This window comes from Aptenodytes patagonicus, chromosome 5 (genome assembly GCF_965638725.1).
Source record: "Aptenodytes patagonicus chromosome 5, bAptPat1.pri.cur, whole genome shotgun sequence".
Taxonomy (NCBI): Eukaryota; Metazoa; Chordata; class Aves; order Sphenisciformes; family Spheniscidae; genus Aptenodytes; species Aptenodytes patagonicus.
In genome coordinates, this window is record NC_134953.1 from 80942197 (window position 1) to 80959904 (window position 17708).

Below are 17708 nucleotides of genomic sequence, written 5' to 3' on the forward strand. Positions count from 1 at the left end.
AGTAGGAACAGGACCGAGCTATTCATTGCATTAAAGCTATCAGAGAGGTCTCACTTTTTCAAGTGAAACCTGGCGTCCAAGGGTAGACGCACGTGGGGTGGGCTGTTCTGCACCTCTTCCGTGCCTATGTGCAGGCATCCCGCCCTAACGGCTGCTGCAGCTGCACGGGGGGCCAGTCCTTGCTGGGTGCAAAGGGGCACCCAGCGAGGATGGCGGCGGCGGCGGCGTGCTCCTGCACTGAGTCAGGGCTTGCATCGACTGCTCCTCCCGGGAACAGCTCTCAGGGTAGCACAAGGCATATTTTCTCTCCCTTGGAGGCATCCCGTTACAGCCCATACCCCGCTCTTCCGTATATGCCATCCCCGCAGCAGTAACTACTACGGGCACATTCGAGCCTTTAAATAAATGAGTCCATAGGAGGTCTCTTAAACAGAAATGCTTTAAAATCTTTTGAGAAGAGCAGCAGATGTACTGCATCACAGAACTGGTTTCCCTTGTGTCGAATTCTGCATGCACCACAGATATTTTTATGCTGCTTTTCTCTATTATAGTCGTCAAAAAGTTATCAAAATCAGTATGAAATTAACCTTGCTTGTTCCTCAAGTAGCCGAAACGTTGCTCCCCTGACAACGGCTCATGAAAATACTTTATTCCCTACTGTGACACAATAGGTGCTACATCCTGAGTCTTTCTCTAAGCTTAAAGTAAAGATATTTCTGCTTCAGCCAGGTCTGTCCAGCATTAATCGTGGACACAAATTTGTAAGAGCTCACTTGGGCTACCGCTGTATGCGAGAATAAAATTTTTCCCGTTGCAGAGAATTAAGTAACATTTTTGAATGGTATTGTAAGCATGTCCACTTGGATGGTAATTTAATGACCACAATTTTAGACCTCCCACACAACAAATTGTTCCTTTTCAGTGTTGTGCTGGGAAAAAGAATGCAGGGTACCAGCTGGCAGCTGATACTGTGAAATACTACTTACAAATAAAGACAGGAAGTTCGGTGTAATCGCTAGCATCTTAGAGCAGCTTTCTCGGGATTGCTGCTGAGCAGATGTAAGACTGGTATTAATTAAATTAAACCCAGAAAAATCGGTGTCTCAATAAACTCAAAAGTGGTGATGCACATGAGCACAATGCCAGGAATTTCAAAGCTAATGTTCAGATTTGTATCGGGAGAAAAGGGAAGAAACAGTGACTCCTAAAGACTTTTTAACTTTCATTTTTAAATTTGTAAGCTGTGAAACTTTGCAGTGATATATCGCTGCACCTTTCATCTGAGGTTTGTATGTCACGTGCTTAACGATCTAGCAGGTTGTGGTACAGACTTTTACAACTGCTGTGATACAGTGGTTAAATTCTGCCTGGCGGTATTATGGTGGTTAAAATAGAAGGTGTGTCTGGGGTACCTGTTGGTGTGTATTGACTTGCTGATAATGACTTACTGCCCAATGGACGTTTGGCAAACTAAGGCTGGCAAAGCAAGACCTCGGACAGCAGCAAAAAAATTTAAAATGACAAAAACTTTGCTTCCTTAATATCCTGATGGCAACGAGCAGTAGCCAAGTCTCAGCCAGCATGCTCCTTAACTTTCGTGCGCCGTCAGACAGACAACGACAAGGTACTGCCAAAGAGATTGCGTTATTCCAGCTGGCGGAGGGAGAGCTGCGTTCTTGCCCCAGTAGCCCTTCTCTCTCTGATGTATAACAGCATGAGCAGCTGAGGAGATGTTTTGGGTTTTACCCTCTCCTAGTTTTTCTTGATATTTAGGACAAACCAATCAAAGCACGTGTGATATATCATGACAGCTCAGAACACCTAAACTGTATAGTACCTCTGCAACACACGTGCTTCCCTCTCTCCCATCCCATCAGTGTTTGCAAGAGATGGATTGTTACGTGAAGTACAGCAACTTAGTAGGTGAGACCAAGTGATTCCAGTGAGAAAGAAGGGAAATTTCTAGTGGGAGAGAAGGGAAAAGAGGGACTAAGTGTAACACTGACGTATTTAGAGTTTACGTCTGCTGCTTCTTCTCCATTCTTCAGTGGCAGTCTGGGAACCTACCAAAACAATCACTAGTGTTAAATGATCAGTTGGTAGCACTGGAAGAAACCGTCATTGTTCATATTCACCGTAGCAAGAGATTTTGCTTCTTCTCTGGGAGAGACACGACTGCCATGGTCCCCAGTTTTGGCATCCTTCAGGTAGATAATAAAAGCTTCCTATTTCTGAGGTTAAAGATTAGAGCAAAACAGATGCATGCGAACAATGTAAAATACCAGCAGCCTACCTTCTCAGCAGTCGTGTCCCTAAAAGCACATCACACCTGGGCTCCTTATCCTCCACTGACGCCCGGTTTCTATCCCATGCTTGTTCAAGATCTCGGGCCTGCCATTTAAAATGATAAAAAGATTATCTGCCATTATCTAAAAATACAGCCACCGAGCCTAGGATAATGTGAATGAAAGCTGGAAACAAATTAGGCCACATTTCAGACAGTGTGAACTAACATCGTTTCATTGATTCTAGTGGAGCCAGATGGATTTACATCAGCTAAGAATCTGGCAAACTGTGTTCATGGGTGAAATTATTTGCGGAGCATGCTGCTGGCAAACTCTAGCAGATTTTATAGCCGCTCTCTTTATTGACACATTTCCATGAAAACTAATCTCTCTGAGGAAAAAGCAAAAAGGCGTATTTGGGAAGGGGATGGAAGTTAGTTCTCTACAGCAGCTAACAGCAGCTATATTTTCAGACAGATTTATTTCAGCTTTAACACTTAGAGAATGTGAAATGAAAATTAGAAAAAGCATTTGGCCATCCCACTTGGCTAGGTGTATCTAAGTATTTAATATTAAGGATAGGTATTTTTTATGTGGTAAACTGAAGTAACTCGGACTCAGGATTAGCTGTTCTGTTCTACTAGATGTAAGCATCGTTGGATTATTTTTAGGCTTTGGACCTAACAGACTGAAAATTTTCAGATCTGTTGGTCTGCAACATTTTTTATCTAGCCAAGAAATCGGAACGGTTTCAAACGCTTACATACTGAGGTGTTTGTAAGAGGTTTAATAGGTTACTGCCTCCTCCTTTCTATGTTTGAGTTCTGAGCGTTGCTGATCTAGCCCGTAAACATTTTCAGTTGCCTCTGTCTGTTTGGAAGGATGTCATCTAGTAAACTACCGCATTTCAGAAACATTTACTGTTTATTTGGCAAGGTAAGGTTGCCTGCGGCCCTCTGTCTGCAAGGGGCAGGGGGAAAGGAGCGGCGAAGCCAAAAGGACCTGCCCCACTAACGTTTGGCTTCAAAAGGAAGACGGTGCGCATCTATCAGTATCATACTAACCAGATACAGATTGAGATATGAATCGATCAGTAGTGATCCTGTAGTTCTTGTTCGTATTGACCAGCATTTAGCTTGACAATAGTTCCCATGTGAACAATCAGAATATATAGAAATGTTTACTAGCGTGTGAACGCAACAAATCTTACAAACATGTTAACATTTAAATTTAGCGCTTGTGTACTCTTATTGTTGGGCTGGCTTAATGCAAACAGTGGGCAATTCCATGCCCTGCACGCTTTCTGTGAGTCTTGGAAAGTCCTCGCTCCTGTGGGAAAAGGAACTATGCTGCCCTTCTGGACTTTGTTTTCTTTTTTCATTTCAAGCTCTCCAAACTGCTTGGAAGTAGGCCACTGAGAAAGCAAAGCAAACATGCTCTCTGTGCCTGGGTTTTGCTGTTCCCCACTAGATATATTATATTCACCTGAGGGAGAATAAGAAGCTGTCTTCCCCAATTTTCCATACTGCCTGTGGGAATCCAATTCAATTTCCTCCCAAATTTAGCAGCGAAAACTAAACGGTAAAGAATAAAGTTGAAGAGGCTTCTGTAAATCTCTGGATTCTAAGGTAGTAAGGTGCAGCAGGATTACTGAGAGCAGGTTAAACTTCTTTTCTAGCCACAAAGCTACTTATGGATTTAAGAAGCTTAAAAACCTGATCCAACATTAGTCCTTGCTTTGCAAATGAAAGAATAATATATCTACCTATACAAAGTTATATTTGTTATTACTGAATTTTTTTATCCTTTTTTATTGATGTAGCCCCATTCCACACAGGAATCTTTTTTTTTCGGTGGGGGATTATGATTTATTAGATAAATTCAGGGAAGGGCACAGGGAAAAAGACTGGTGACCAAATGCGTTTCCAGAAATAAACAAAGGAAAGAAAGGACTCACATTTCATTACTCTCGCTACAGTGGCTGCATTTTACCAGCAGACCACAGGGGTCTTATTCGTAACTTCCAGAAAAAGATGTAGTGCCTTTTTTGGACTTGGATTCCGTACAGCAATGTGGACCTGAGGTATTCATATGGCTCAAAAAATACTGAATAAAAAACAGAATTTACTTTTCTGCCTTACATGAGCTGGAACATTTGTTCAGCAGACCTACTTGCAGCCAGCAACCCATGCTATTTTCTGATTGCCAACTGTCCTTCGTTTTTGTCGACCCTTTTAGCTCGGAACTTCTTCAGATGGGTAGTCCCTGCGGTGAGCACTGGTAGCCTAGATTGCAGTAATTATCTTGTTACCTCTTTTATGTGTGTGTTCTCACTGTCTCTTCCATCCTCGCAGAAATAAATTGGCCAGCAATCATTTTATTCCCTCACAATAGTGTCCTTTATACTTGTTTTCATCCCCACAAAATCTGCTTCAATAGTAAAGCTCTGTAGACATCTATTAAGCTTTGGAAATTAGGGTAAGGACCAAAACTTTGGGGTTTTTGACATGACATGGAAAAATCCTATGATATAATGAATAATAATATTCAGCAGACGTGACGTTTCTGAGACTGTGAGCCTCTATGAGAAGATGTTCCACTTGTTAGAGAGATGTAAAGGAAGAACAAACTTATCTAAGTATTTCCATGATGTTTACCTTGTGCACTCAATGGTACGAGAGCTTTGTCACTTACCTGTACAGACAGTTCCTCAAATTATGATGAATTTGTCTCAAGGTGTCAAAAAAAAAAAAATTAAAACACAAAAAAAGATGTAAAACCTCAAAAATTAATGATTCAGATGGAAAGCTGGTTTTATCCCAAATATTTCATGGCATATTTTAAAGGTATATATATTTTAACTTTTGCTTTCTCGACCTACATCTCTTCCTCCTTCATGGCTGAGGTATCACTTAAAATGTATTTGCAACGTGGAATTTTCATCTTTGTCTACATTATAATAGAAAACTCAATCTCACTGGTGAAGTTGCCTCAAGGTCTTCAGTAAGCTTGAGAGGCATAATGTAGATGACAGCCTTAACACGTTTGATGTCGTGCTAAACACAGCAAAGTCCTTTAGGACAACGATAATAGTGCTGGAAGTAGTCACTAGCACTGGGGCAAGCTGACTAAGGCTCCTAACATTGCTAACAGTGTTTTAAAATGCCGAATTAAAACTGTGTGGGATGGTGTTTTACGTCTGTGTGCACCACATTGTGTGGGCAGTAACGCGAAGGGCAAACATGCCAACTCCGGTGCAAGTTCAGGCTTTGCTTACCTGGGAGCAGAGAGCTGCCCCGTGGCATGTACAAGCGAAGAGCCCATGCAGAGGGCTTACAAGCTGGTTTTAAGTTGATTTTCTAAACTTTGGCGATGACCTAGAATGATCCAAAGATGTATCTAAGTGAGGAACATATGGCTGGTCGTTAAAAACCTATCAAAGAGCTTCTCCTGCCTTTCTTTCTTCTGAATGATCTCTTCAACATAAACGATCCCGTGATGTGACCCCCAGTCTGTTGGTTGGCACTCACATGCAAGAGCATCAGCACGGTATTAACAATCACCTTAGTGATATTTACAGCATTCTAATGTCAGTTGTACATAAATAGAGTCTGTGAGGAACGCAGCGCGCCCAGGGCTCCTGCTCCCACTACAACAGCACTGCTCCTTCAACGCGCCAGAGTGCCTCCTGCGCCTTATGTAACTGCCAAAAATATCATTTCAATTGCTTTATGACAAAATAATGAGTCTGTCAAAGATGAGTGGTCAGAAAAGCAAATTTGTTCTCCCACACAATTAGAGTTTATAGCGTTGGACAGCAGTATCAATCTCCAGCGATTCAAAATTGAATTTGCACGTTGGAGGGAAATGTGTTCTTGCGTGTGCTGTAACCAGGCTGCTTAGCAGGAAACGTCCTCGCAGGCTGGACTGGAAAGATGGATATCAGCTGAGCCGTGGAAACATCAGGATGGAAGTTTCCAAATGCAGCCAAGTGTTGTGGGGACGTGGCGTTCGCTTTCCCAAGCTCAGCACTGACAGAGCCGCTCCCACAACCATCAACAAAAAAAAAGTCTGGAAAAACTGTCACCAGATAGAACAGGCAGACAGCTGTTCCCTTCAGGTGGAAAGCTGTTCCAAGGCCTGCACCTCCCCATACATAACCTAATTGCTCATGGAGTTGTTGATATTTATAACCATGGACTTCAGACATTCTTTGTAAAGACGTACAAAGCATTAGACCTCAGTAATGCCATTTGTGGTGAGCATATACTGTACCTCAGAACGGCACTTTGCCCTTAACATCTGCTTTATCCTTACATGGGATTTTGCCCTTAGGCTGTTCGCCAGTGCAGTGCAAAGGCTGCAGCATACATCCTCTTACATTCGCCATGCCTTAACCTGTAGTCTCAAACCTGCTCTACTGATTACAACTCCCTTCTCAGTACACATGCAAACCCACTTGACGTGCCAAGCAGCTGCTACCCGCCCACTGCTACCCAGTTACTGCATTTCTGGGCATGTGTACATAATACCTTGTAAAACACTTTGACTTTTTTCTTTGGATTTCAAAAACCTATATAGGCATGAAACATCGTCATCTGGAACTCAGTACACAGGATGTGGAAGCAGTTTTTTAGGTTTTCAGAACGTCTCCATTCTTACACGTGCAGCCAAAGTGACCACACTCTTCTAATGGAAGCATCTACAAGGGCTATATGAAATTTTGTGTTTAATGTGCTTTGTATGTAAATCTAATTAAGCCTTTTGTTACTATCTCAGATTTAAAGCAATAACAGCTAGGAACAGCCTTTCAAAGCAAGCGTTTAAAGAAAGTACAAATGGTACCTGGCATTTTCAGTAACAATTTATCATCGTGGATATTCACATAAGGTAAAATATTTCCTTACCTCTGGAGCAGAAAAGAAAGGTAATCTTCCTTAAAAAAGAGACGAGACAGATGAAGGACTCTGAACTTGGGCAGTCTTCCATAGGAAGCTGATGTCCACATCCTGACAGTGATCTGATAGGAGCCCAAGCCATCTAGCAGATCAGTGGTGCTCAGCTGATTCACAGTTATCTGAAATGCCTGAGGTCCAGGCTCTGCTGCTTTGTTTTCACACTGCTCACAGTCCAATGTATCTCACCGCAAGAGTGGTTATCTCATTGTCTGTCTGGATGGTACTTTTACCTAAATAGTCTTCTTTCCGTAACCTTAAATATTTCAATTTTCCTTACTGCTTATCCCACAAATAGAAATAGCTTTTTATTGTACTCTAGTCACCTCTCAGCCCCGCTACGCACATTTACCTCTTTCATTCATCCAGAGAAGTCTGTCCCTCAAGCACAACAAGCATTTCTCTTCTTTGCAGAAGTCTCTGAGATTGTCAGAGACCTCAGATGAGATCCCTGGGACAGATTGCCCAATTCCTAGTGCAGCCTTTCTAAAAAAACAGAAGTATACGAAATATTATTTCCCTGTTTCAGTAAAAATGTCTCTCCACATACAGCACAGAATTAGGTATTGGCTTGTTTTTCCCCAGACACGGTACCCTCCTAGTTATGTTCGGTTTGCTTTCCTCAGATGCTTTTTGTTCTCTTTCAGTTTTAGCACTGTCTGCATTTTACACTCATTCAGTATTCAGCTACGTCCTTGATTCGCTGTGGAAATCATGATTAATCTCTCTGAGACAGAAGCGACCTCAGCAAAAAATTGGTGCAAGTGAGAGGAGAATCAGAGCCTCTGTGGTTCAGTCCTCTGAATGTCTTTTTTCTGCTTATGCTTCTGCTCTTTTACTCCCTATGTACAGTTTCTGACACCAACAAGAACTCCAGTTTAAACTCTTCAGATTTCATTAATCTACAGATTTTTTCGTACTTGTATGACACTAATGATCATAAACCAAACCCAACTTTTATGTTGCCGATACATTAAGAAGGCAAAAGTAATGTTTTTTGCCACACATTGTCTGACCTTTTGTGGTTTGGGTTGGGGTTTTTTTAAACATTTCTTTTTGTGCCCACTTTAAGTAGCTCTCATTAACTCTACATTTGACATTTTTAATACAAATGTATTTTTTTACCTTGATCTTTGAACTTTAGCTAGTCTTGTAGAAAACCACAGTGACCACATTTGTTCCTCACTTTCTTCTCCTTGGAAATTGTACACAGCTAAGTTTGAATTATTCTGAGGGGGTTTAGGATTATTCAGCACTGTCACCTCTTTTTTTGCTCAGTTGTTATTGTTAGGTTTTGACTTATCTATTCTCTGCCCACAAAGGTTTTAGATCAGTCCTTTATTTTTTTCAGTGATCAAATCTGTTTTTTTCTCTCAATCACTTTAAATCATACTCCTAGAAGGCTACACCTCTCTCCCCGTTGCTGGTTTTTTGGTGGAGGGGTTGGTTTGCGGGTTTTTGGGTTGGTTTTTTTTTAATTGGGGGGAGTAGAAAGCTTGCTCTCCTTTCTCTAAAACATGGTATTATTTGGAATTTTCTTTTAAGGCAGAATGCAGCACTCTGGGGGATTCTGCTGGGAAGGCTTTCAAAAATACATGTAAAACATCCAAAGAAGTTAATTTGCAGCGAGGCATTGATTGAATGAATCTGTGATTATTCTACCGGTTTAGGGCAGGAAGAGCCATTTAGCAGTTCCTCCATTTAGGAAGCTAAGTGGCTAAGATGTCCCCGCATTGTCTGTTTTGTGTGTGTTTGTTCTGAATGCCCGTATGAGGGCTGGTTGTTCTAAATCTCAGTTAATAGGGTTTTAAAATCTGACAGAAGGTCCCCAGTTACTTCCACAAGAAAATGCGTTTTGCTGTTTTTGTGAAAACCTGCCCGTATTTGATACAAACGTAGACCTCCAAAATCTGTAGTTTCCCTTTGTCTGTTGGGGCTTGGTGGCTAAAATCGCAGAAGATGCCTTCTGCAGAAACCCTGCCCATTGCTGTACCGCGTGGACCACAGGACAGCTACCATGGCGTGATGCCACAGCTCCGGGCTGAGAAGCACTCCCTCTGCAGCAGTCTTGTCCTAAGACGTTGAAAAACTGGGCACCAGAACAGGCAGCAGAGCCATTCCATGCTGTCCATACTCTCTTGCCTGGGAAATAAGGAAAAGGAGGAGGCAACCTATGAAGAGGTGGATCACAGTGGAGATAGACAGGGAATGTGGGAAATAAAAGGAAATCAATATGCATGAGAATTTATGGGTATCGTTTGTGTATGCACACGTACATCCATACATATAAATATATGCGTATGTTTTGTATGTGTATGAGGAGGCATGGGACAGGACTGGATAGAAGCAGAGGGAGATGGAGAAGGCCAGAGTCCGCCCAAGACTTTTAACCCTGCAAGCAAAATCGAGGAAGGGTCAGTCTGTCTCTTCAGGAACATATGACAAGTATAGCATCTAAGAAGTGCAAACAGACTTTTGCACAAGGTTTTCTGACACAACCATTCTTTACTTTCAGGTGCTGATTAAAAGAGCTGTGCACATTTACACCAATTAGCAGATGTACCTACATTTATTTTCCCCCACCTCAGTTCCCCTACCAGTCTGCAGCACCCTTTCAGAGCCCTAGGAACTACAGCTTTTCCTCAGAATCAGCCGGCTTTTTCTTCCTGCCTAGGTCAGTTCGCTGCCACTGGCACTGATGAGTCCCTCCAATAAAACAGAAATCTCCCCCTGAAAGAAACCCAATCGGTTCCTCTCTCTCATTTATTCTAGCGACTCGCACAGTCTCTCCTGCTTCTTTCTCCTCTGACTCTCTATTTTTTTGGTCTTGTCATTACTGTGTCTCTCTCCTGTTTGGGAGTCTTCCATTTTCATATTCCTGTGGACGGTAAAACCACCCATCACTTTTCTTAATAGCAGTGCCATTTACCAAAATCTTCAGTCTCTCCATGAATAGGCATATCTCATCCACTGACACCCAGACAGGCGTCTTTCATTCTGCAGTGGCTAGTCATTGAAAATTTACTTTACAATTGATGTAGTCTTTAAGCATCAATATTTTGGAAATTATATAAAAATTAATCACACTTTCTTTTGTCTAGCATATTCAATACATTTTGGTAATTTCAATTTAAAAGGTGCTGAACCTGTTTTTTTTAGATTGAGCATTGCTCAAATAACAGCAGTTTCACCTGCCTCGTTTCTAGCATCGAGGAGAATGCTCCACTATCTACTGTATTACAGATTCTTGTGGATTTTCTCCAGCAGCCACTTAGGACAACTGCAAGCTTGTTTTACCCTGGGGATATATATGTATGTGGCCAGTTGCTTCAGGTCATATTACTTCCAAACTGAAGTCAGCTTGACAGCTGTTAATTTGCACTTGGCCATTCCATGTGTTGTTTTGCTCTAATTATTGGTCACTGTATGGAACAGGTGACAAATGCCCACATGAGAACTCTTTAAATCACTAGATGTACAACCATTAGGAAGACAAACAGACAGGGTTGTTAAAGACTAGTTTTCTCTCCAGCCCCAAACAGAAACAGATTTTAGCCGGTTTTGACATCTATTGGAAAGGGATGGAAAGAGGTGACAATACCTTACTGTTCATGGAACTAGCTTCCCATTCTCTAAGTGTCCTAGTTTCAGGGAAAGAGGGGAATTTAAGGAAAATAGAATTGTTCTAAGACCAGATGCAGAATCTGGTTTATCTAATGACTTTGTCGCAAGGTTCGATTAGGTGTTCTTTCCTAAGTAAAACTAAATGTGCCTACCAAAATATTTCCTCTGACCTTCAGCTACTACAACTATATTAAATTAAAGCAGGCAAAAAAATTTTCCTTTCTGAGCAAGAGAGTACTTGCTGAGCAAGAATGGCAAAACACCATCATAGCGAGCTTCCCTTCTACTGAAGTGTGGCATTGCAGAGGACATTAATTGAAGTCTGTTTTCTTAAGACTCCCAGGGCCTAATTTGGATCTTAATTTGGGCCAGATTCTCTAAGGACATAAGCAGAGGACTTGTTTTGTTCCTGAGAGTAGTGAGTAGCTCCTGAATTTTTGCAAGATTATAGACCTGTCTGTAGTGAAAATTATGAATAATTTAGTTGATCTCAGTGGAGCTGCGTTAGTGAAAACAAGAAAAGATTCAGCATCTTGGAGTCTTGGTGAAATTACTGCTTTTAGACCTGTGCGAGCTGAAGGTATTACAACATGCTATTTGAGTGATGTCTTGTAAAGCATGCTAAAATAATAATACAGGCACAACACGCGGAAGCAGAGTGGTTGCCATAGGACACGCTTTACTAAGACTTAATCTGAACTTAAACTCACCTCTAAATAATATCCCACTTTTTTTTATTTTTGCCTTTTAAAAACAGGTGTAAGTGCAACCTTCACGCTACTGGCTGTAAAGAAGAAAACAAAAGACTACTTTGTGAATGTGAGCATAACACAACTGGCCCAGACTGTGGAAAATGCAAGAAGAATTACCAGGGCCGACCGTGGAGCCCTGGTTCTTATCTGCCTATACCTAAGGGCACTGCTAATATCTGTAAGTAGCTCTGTATAATAAGGAGATTTCATTATTAGAATTCTGCCCCGTATCGTGAAGGAAGATTAACGCTGGCAAAAGTTTGTCATTTCTTTATGACCCAGTGTCATATGACAAGGTGTCAAATTGCAAGTGTTAATTGTAAGTATACATAATCTGTGCTCATACGTGGTTGTAAATAACTTGCATGAGAACTGCATGTTTGTATCCATAGACAAATCCCTGGACACTGCACAGAAAGGGCTAAGGAATGAAAAAATGAGGGCCCTTCACATAAAAAGCACACACAGAGGAGAGAAGCCAGTGAGAGTATCTGCAGTACTGCTCCAGCCATGGCGCCCTCAGCCCTCCATTTATACATCCTTATTGCCTCGAGATTCAAAACAACCTCAGCTCAACGTGTGAGATGAGGTCTTTGCTCATTTTTTTGTCCCTTTAAGAAAGTTAAAAAATCTCAGACCAAATTTTTCCAATTAATAACTGTCGTGGTTTAACCTCAGTCGGCAACTGAGCACCACCCAGCCGCTCGCTCACTGCCCCCCTCCCCTGGTGGGATGGGGGAGAGAATTAGAAGAGTAGAAGTGAGAAAACTGGTGGGTTGAGATAAAAACAGTTTAATAACTGAAATAAAATAAAGTAAAATAATAATAATAATAATAATAATAATAATAATAATAATAATAATAATACACAAAACAAGTGATGCACAGTACAATTGCTCACCACCCACCGACCGATGCCCAGCCAGTCCCTGAGCAGTGGCCCCCCCAGCCAGCTTTCCCCAGTTTATGTACTGAGCAAGACGTCCCATGGTATGGAATGTCCCTCTGGCCAGTTGGGGTCAGCTGTCCTGGCTGTGCCCCCTCCCGGCTTCTTGTGCACCTCCAGCCTGCTCAGTCAGTAGAGCATGGGAGCTGAAATGTCCTTGACTAGTGTAAGCACTGCTCAGCAACAACTAAAACATCGGTGTATTATCAACACTGTTCTCATCCTAAGTCCAAAACACAGCACTGTACCAGCTGCTAGGAAGGAAATTAACTCTATCCCTGCCGAAACCAGGACAATAACTAAAGATCTAAAGGTTGGTAAGGGAAGTTTTTACCTGATGTTGACCTGCAGTCCAGATCTGCATGCACTCTTTTAGATCACTGTAAGTGTTGAAGGGAGAAAGCGAGGGCAAAACCTGAGTTTTCATATCTGCTCGTTTCCAGCTAATGGCCATTCAACAACACACGTACTCACTATTCCAGCACAGTTTCACGTTATCCAAAGGAGGTTATTGACAGCTGCATTTCCTGGTCCTGGACAGGACTGGGTTGAAAAGAACATGGTGCTGAAAGAGAGGGCACGAAGACAAGTATGAGCATCAGTTCTTCCTTTCATGCATGTATGAAATGCACAACGATACAGAATCCTCCTGAACTAAGTAACGGACTTAAATTCCTTTGAAGAAAGGATTGAAGAAGATGAGGATAAATCACCAAACCGTTTGACAGAAGTCACTAGTCCACAGTTTTGCCCTGATTAAAAGCAAAACGTTCATTTTAGAATATTAGATTATAACAATTTACTGAAAAGTTGTTTGGGAGAAACAGAGCTATGTACTGCAGTTGAAAGAAAAGCTTAAAACCAGGAGCAGTGTGCGATGCTGAGAGCGGTGTCTAAGACTTCAGAGCAGCAGCCGTGAAGAATCAAAACTCAAAAATTAATATCGTAGGAAGCAGGACCTTATCAAGTTAAATGTGAGAGTAATAGACCAAATAACAAACCGTGAAGTGTGGGGGCATGAAATTATGATAAAATTCTTACTGAGCAGAAAAAAACGAACTTCCAAAAAGCGGGGGGAAAACATTGTAAGAGTATTCACTTTTTGGATGCTATAAAAAGGGAGCATGGCTCACAGAATTAATACTTTATGTTCGGAAAAAATGGTGAGATTTACCAGGTTGGTTTTATTTATATACACACACACACACGTATGTATGCACATACCTACTTTATATATATATTTATATATAATGCAGTTGCTACCCCAGCAATCATCTAAACTAGTGACAAGACACATCTGAACATGAAAACGGGGATCTTTCTAAATGCAGCGTGCTATGTCAGTTACCTCATTTCCAATCAGTTGAGCACACACCAGACGGAACAGTGGAATTAGCGCCCACTGAAAGGGTGCCTGAAGCTTGTTAACACAACTTTGAACATTATTGAATTCCATCGGATACACAGCTCCATCAAAAATCAAAACGTTTTGCAAATAATAGGCAGTCTTTTCTGGTTTTTGTTTTTATTATTACTATTATTATGATAGCATCATGAAAACGTAACCTTGTTTGAGCTGACGAGTGCTCCGCTTGCCCTCAAATCCTGACTTCAGCAGTGATCAGCAGCAGGAATTTATGGCAAACAGGAAGAAGTATGAAGGATTTCTTCTTTGCCTTCCCAGTTACCAGCAATAAACTGGCTTTCTGAGCTGGACCCTCCATCAAACCCGCAGTGGTTGCTAGCTGCTGAGTGGAGAGAGAGACCCAGCTGTCATAAGCTTGATCTCGGTGACATCTTATAGCAATACATTTCACATCTTAATGACACAATGAGCGAAAGGTATTTCCTTTTGTTTGCTTTAAATGTTTTTTTATGGTTAAGCCTGTACCTCCTTAGATAGGAAAAAGCAGAGAATAATGCATCCCTCTTTCCATCCGTTACACCATTTATGATTATATAGACTTGACAAGTCCGCTCCTCCAACCTATTTTCTAAATGATGAATCCTAACCTATTTAATCTTATCACATATAAAACCATGCCACATCTCTGGTCACCTGTGCTTTCTTGCTCTCTTCTGGTTCTATGTTGTCATTTTTTTATTCGGTGAGGCTAAAACTACATGTGATATTCGAGACATGAGAACAACATGGATCTTTTACAGCGGCATAAAAACGTGTCTGCTTTATATTTTGTTATTACAGGAATCAGCCCTTGAGTCCTTTTTAAAGACTGTGACACAGTTAACAACATTTCTTCTGGCATCAAGGCTGACAGAAGTGACAGGTTGTATGTTACAGTAGTTAGTTCAGAAATGTCGTAGTTGAGTTCCTTTAAAACGCTTTTTTGGGTGAACATCACCTTATGGCAATTCTCGTTGTTTGACATTATTTACATCTTCTAAAACACCTTCAGATGATGATAGACACTGAGAAACTTCCTCAGATTGTGAGAATCTCTCTAACCTTCTTTGTTGTGAACATCAGTGAAAATAATTAATTAGATATTCGGTACTTTTATACCTTGATTGCCTATCTACCCAGTCATCTCTCTGGGAGGCCTCCTGCTTCTAGCGTGGTTATTTTAACAAAAAAGAATTATTAACTTTTATGTCTGTAGCAAGTTGATTCTCAAAATACTGTGGCTTATATTTAACTTGACAGATTTTATGCTTTTTTTTCCCCTATCTTTCTCCATTGAGATGACTTACACTTTTGAAGGGTGTCTTTCCAAAATCTTCTTCATTCTGCTGTCTTGGGTTGGGTGTCGGGGTGGTTATTTTTTGTTTGTAAGATAGTTGATTTTTATAATTTTTTAAAAAAATTGATGGGTTATATGTGATTATTCTGAGTCTCTCATACACCTTACCTCTATCCTGCCTCCCTGCTGTTTGCATTAAATCTTTTTAGCTGTTCTTTTCCTTTTTCTTTTAACTAACTTCCTCATTTTTATCTGCTCGCTCTCTGAAAGTTAAATATTACCGCAGTGGATTTTTTTTTTTTATCCTTTTCCTTCTCAAGGAAGTTGTTTCCTTCTCAAGGAAATCAACAGGTATGTTGACTTTCAGTCCAGAAGTGGTTCTCTGGTAACTACTTCTTGAATGGGGTCCTATGTACTACTCGGAACTAAATCAGCTTCTCTTCTCGTGGGTTGTCTGATTACTCGGTACAAGCAGCAATCATTTATGGTATGTAAAAGCTTCATTTCTTTTGTCACTTCCTGATTTAATGCCACATGTGTTGGAGCATATTAAATTTTGCATTATTGTGTAAACTCTCTGCACAGCCAATGTAATTTCACTTACCCTGTTGCGTTTATGTCACCGTCTCCATCGTGTGGCCAGTAATGCAGCCCTAGCATTATTTATACTCTCCCTAGTCAGCCGTGAATTCTGTAAATAGTTGCTGGAACTTGTTGATAGAATTAACTTCTCTGGTTTGACCCTAAACTTCCCTTGATGTATTATTTTAATTCCCTGGGGACACTTTGTATAATCCAGTAATACAGTGTCCCTTTGATACTCTTCCTTCCTCCAATTTTCAGAGTCTGTCTTTTCCATCTAAGACCAAAATATTTTAAATTTTAAATGGATTTGAAGTTTTCTTATACGAGTGTGCTTAAATAAGATACAGTTAAAAATAGTTGTATAAATGAAACACTCAGAAATTTTTTTCACAAAATAAAAGGATCCTTTTTCTTGAGATTCTCTGAACTTGGGAAATTCGCTCAGGTTCAACAAGAAGCCGAATGTCCGTCTCCAAATCTTTCCCAACTGGAACTTCTGTTGTTTCCACTGTTCTGCTTCTGCCACTTTTTTGTGGCTGATAAGACTGTTATACCTTTTCAAGCTACAGCTCATGAAATACAAGACCATTGTAGATTATACTCCAGTCATAGCCTAAGCCTTGATATAAAGCTGTTTTCTGTATCCTTCTCATTTTAAGTCAACATGAGTTTTTCGGGAGAACACAAAACGTTTTTTCCCTGCTTTGCTTGTGAAAGACACTGAGTACCCTGTAGTTTACCGGCACTAACAATATTTCCGTATCTGTCTCCCACATAGCATTTATTTTATATTTTCACTCTATCTTATTGACGATTTTGTGATTACATTTATTCCCTTGTGCTGCCACATTCCATGGATAGTTTGTTCTGCAATATGTTTTGACACTCATAGTGAACTTATTGAATTTCTCTATACTTGGTATTACAAGATAGCTTTTCTCCTCCGCAGTCGTGTGTGTCTGACGGCACTGGCCCTTTTCTTCCTCCTGTTGTTTAGATCATCCTTGGCACTTATGTTCTTTGCTCCATCAGACAGAGCTGTGCAAGACTGTGCTGGGTTCCCATCCATCAAAGCCTGCTCGCTTTCTGTCAGTCCCTCCGCAACCAATAACCTGTACCAGAAGCACTTGCCACTCGGCGAACACCGCCTCCCAGCTGTTACATGACTTTCCTAATTCGCAGTTCAACTTGAGACAAAGGATTGACCAGAACACGGGGAACGCTGGTGGTTCTTTTCGGTCACCAGTTCGGCAGATAGTCTCAATCAGTTTACTGAATTTCTCCTGCAGCGGGTCCCCCTCTGATCGCACAGCCTCTGTCTCAGCAGCACGGCCTTAATCCTCCCTGAATGGGGAAAGACTTAGGAGGCATCACTGCAGCACAGCTGCCACAGAAACAGTTTCTGGCAAAAAATACGGCACTTGAAGTATTGCACTGATTACCCTCATCTGTGTTCGTAGTTTTCCCCATGAATATTTGCTGACACAAAGCCATCTTGAAGGACCGGGGTAAATTAAGTTGGCCGAGAGGCTGTGTGATGGCAGGCTTTCTATTCAGGAATCTAAATGGCATGTATCCCTGTAACTGAAAAGATCACGCACCCTGCTGTCCTGTCAAAGCAGACTCAAAGTAGATAGTGTCCCGTTTTCTAAGCGCCCCATTCTCTCAAACACCTGGAAGGAACTTTCCAGTGTCTACTTTCATGACTGAGGTAGAGGAGGTGAACCCACATCATCTCGGTTGGAAGGAACAGGACAGTCCTGCTCGAGAGGTAAAATGTTGCTCCCTGGTGATTTTGATAACATCTTTCATAGAGAAAAAGGAAGATATGAATGCAATAATAAGTTACAAAACAGCAA

The 17708-nt window shown here is 41.2% G+C and overlaps 1 protein-coding gene across 7 annotated transcripts in view; it reads left to right on the plus strand.

The window, feature by feature from the left end:
• Positions 1-17708, plus strand: part of NTNG1 (netrin G1) — a 160984-nt gene that overhangs the window by 87194 nt on the left and 56082 nt on the right. For all 7 annotated transcript variants that reach the window (XM_076337935.1, XM_076337933.1, XM_076337929.1 and 4 more), the window contains exon 4: positions 11622-11794. In XM_076337935.1, the coding sequence (XP_076194050.1) occupies positions 11622-11794 (173 nt within the window). The remainder of the gene's footprint in view (positions 1-11621; positions 11795-17708) is intronic.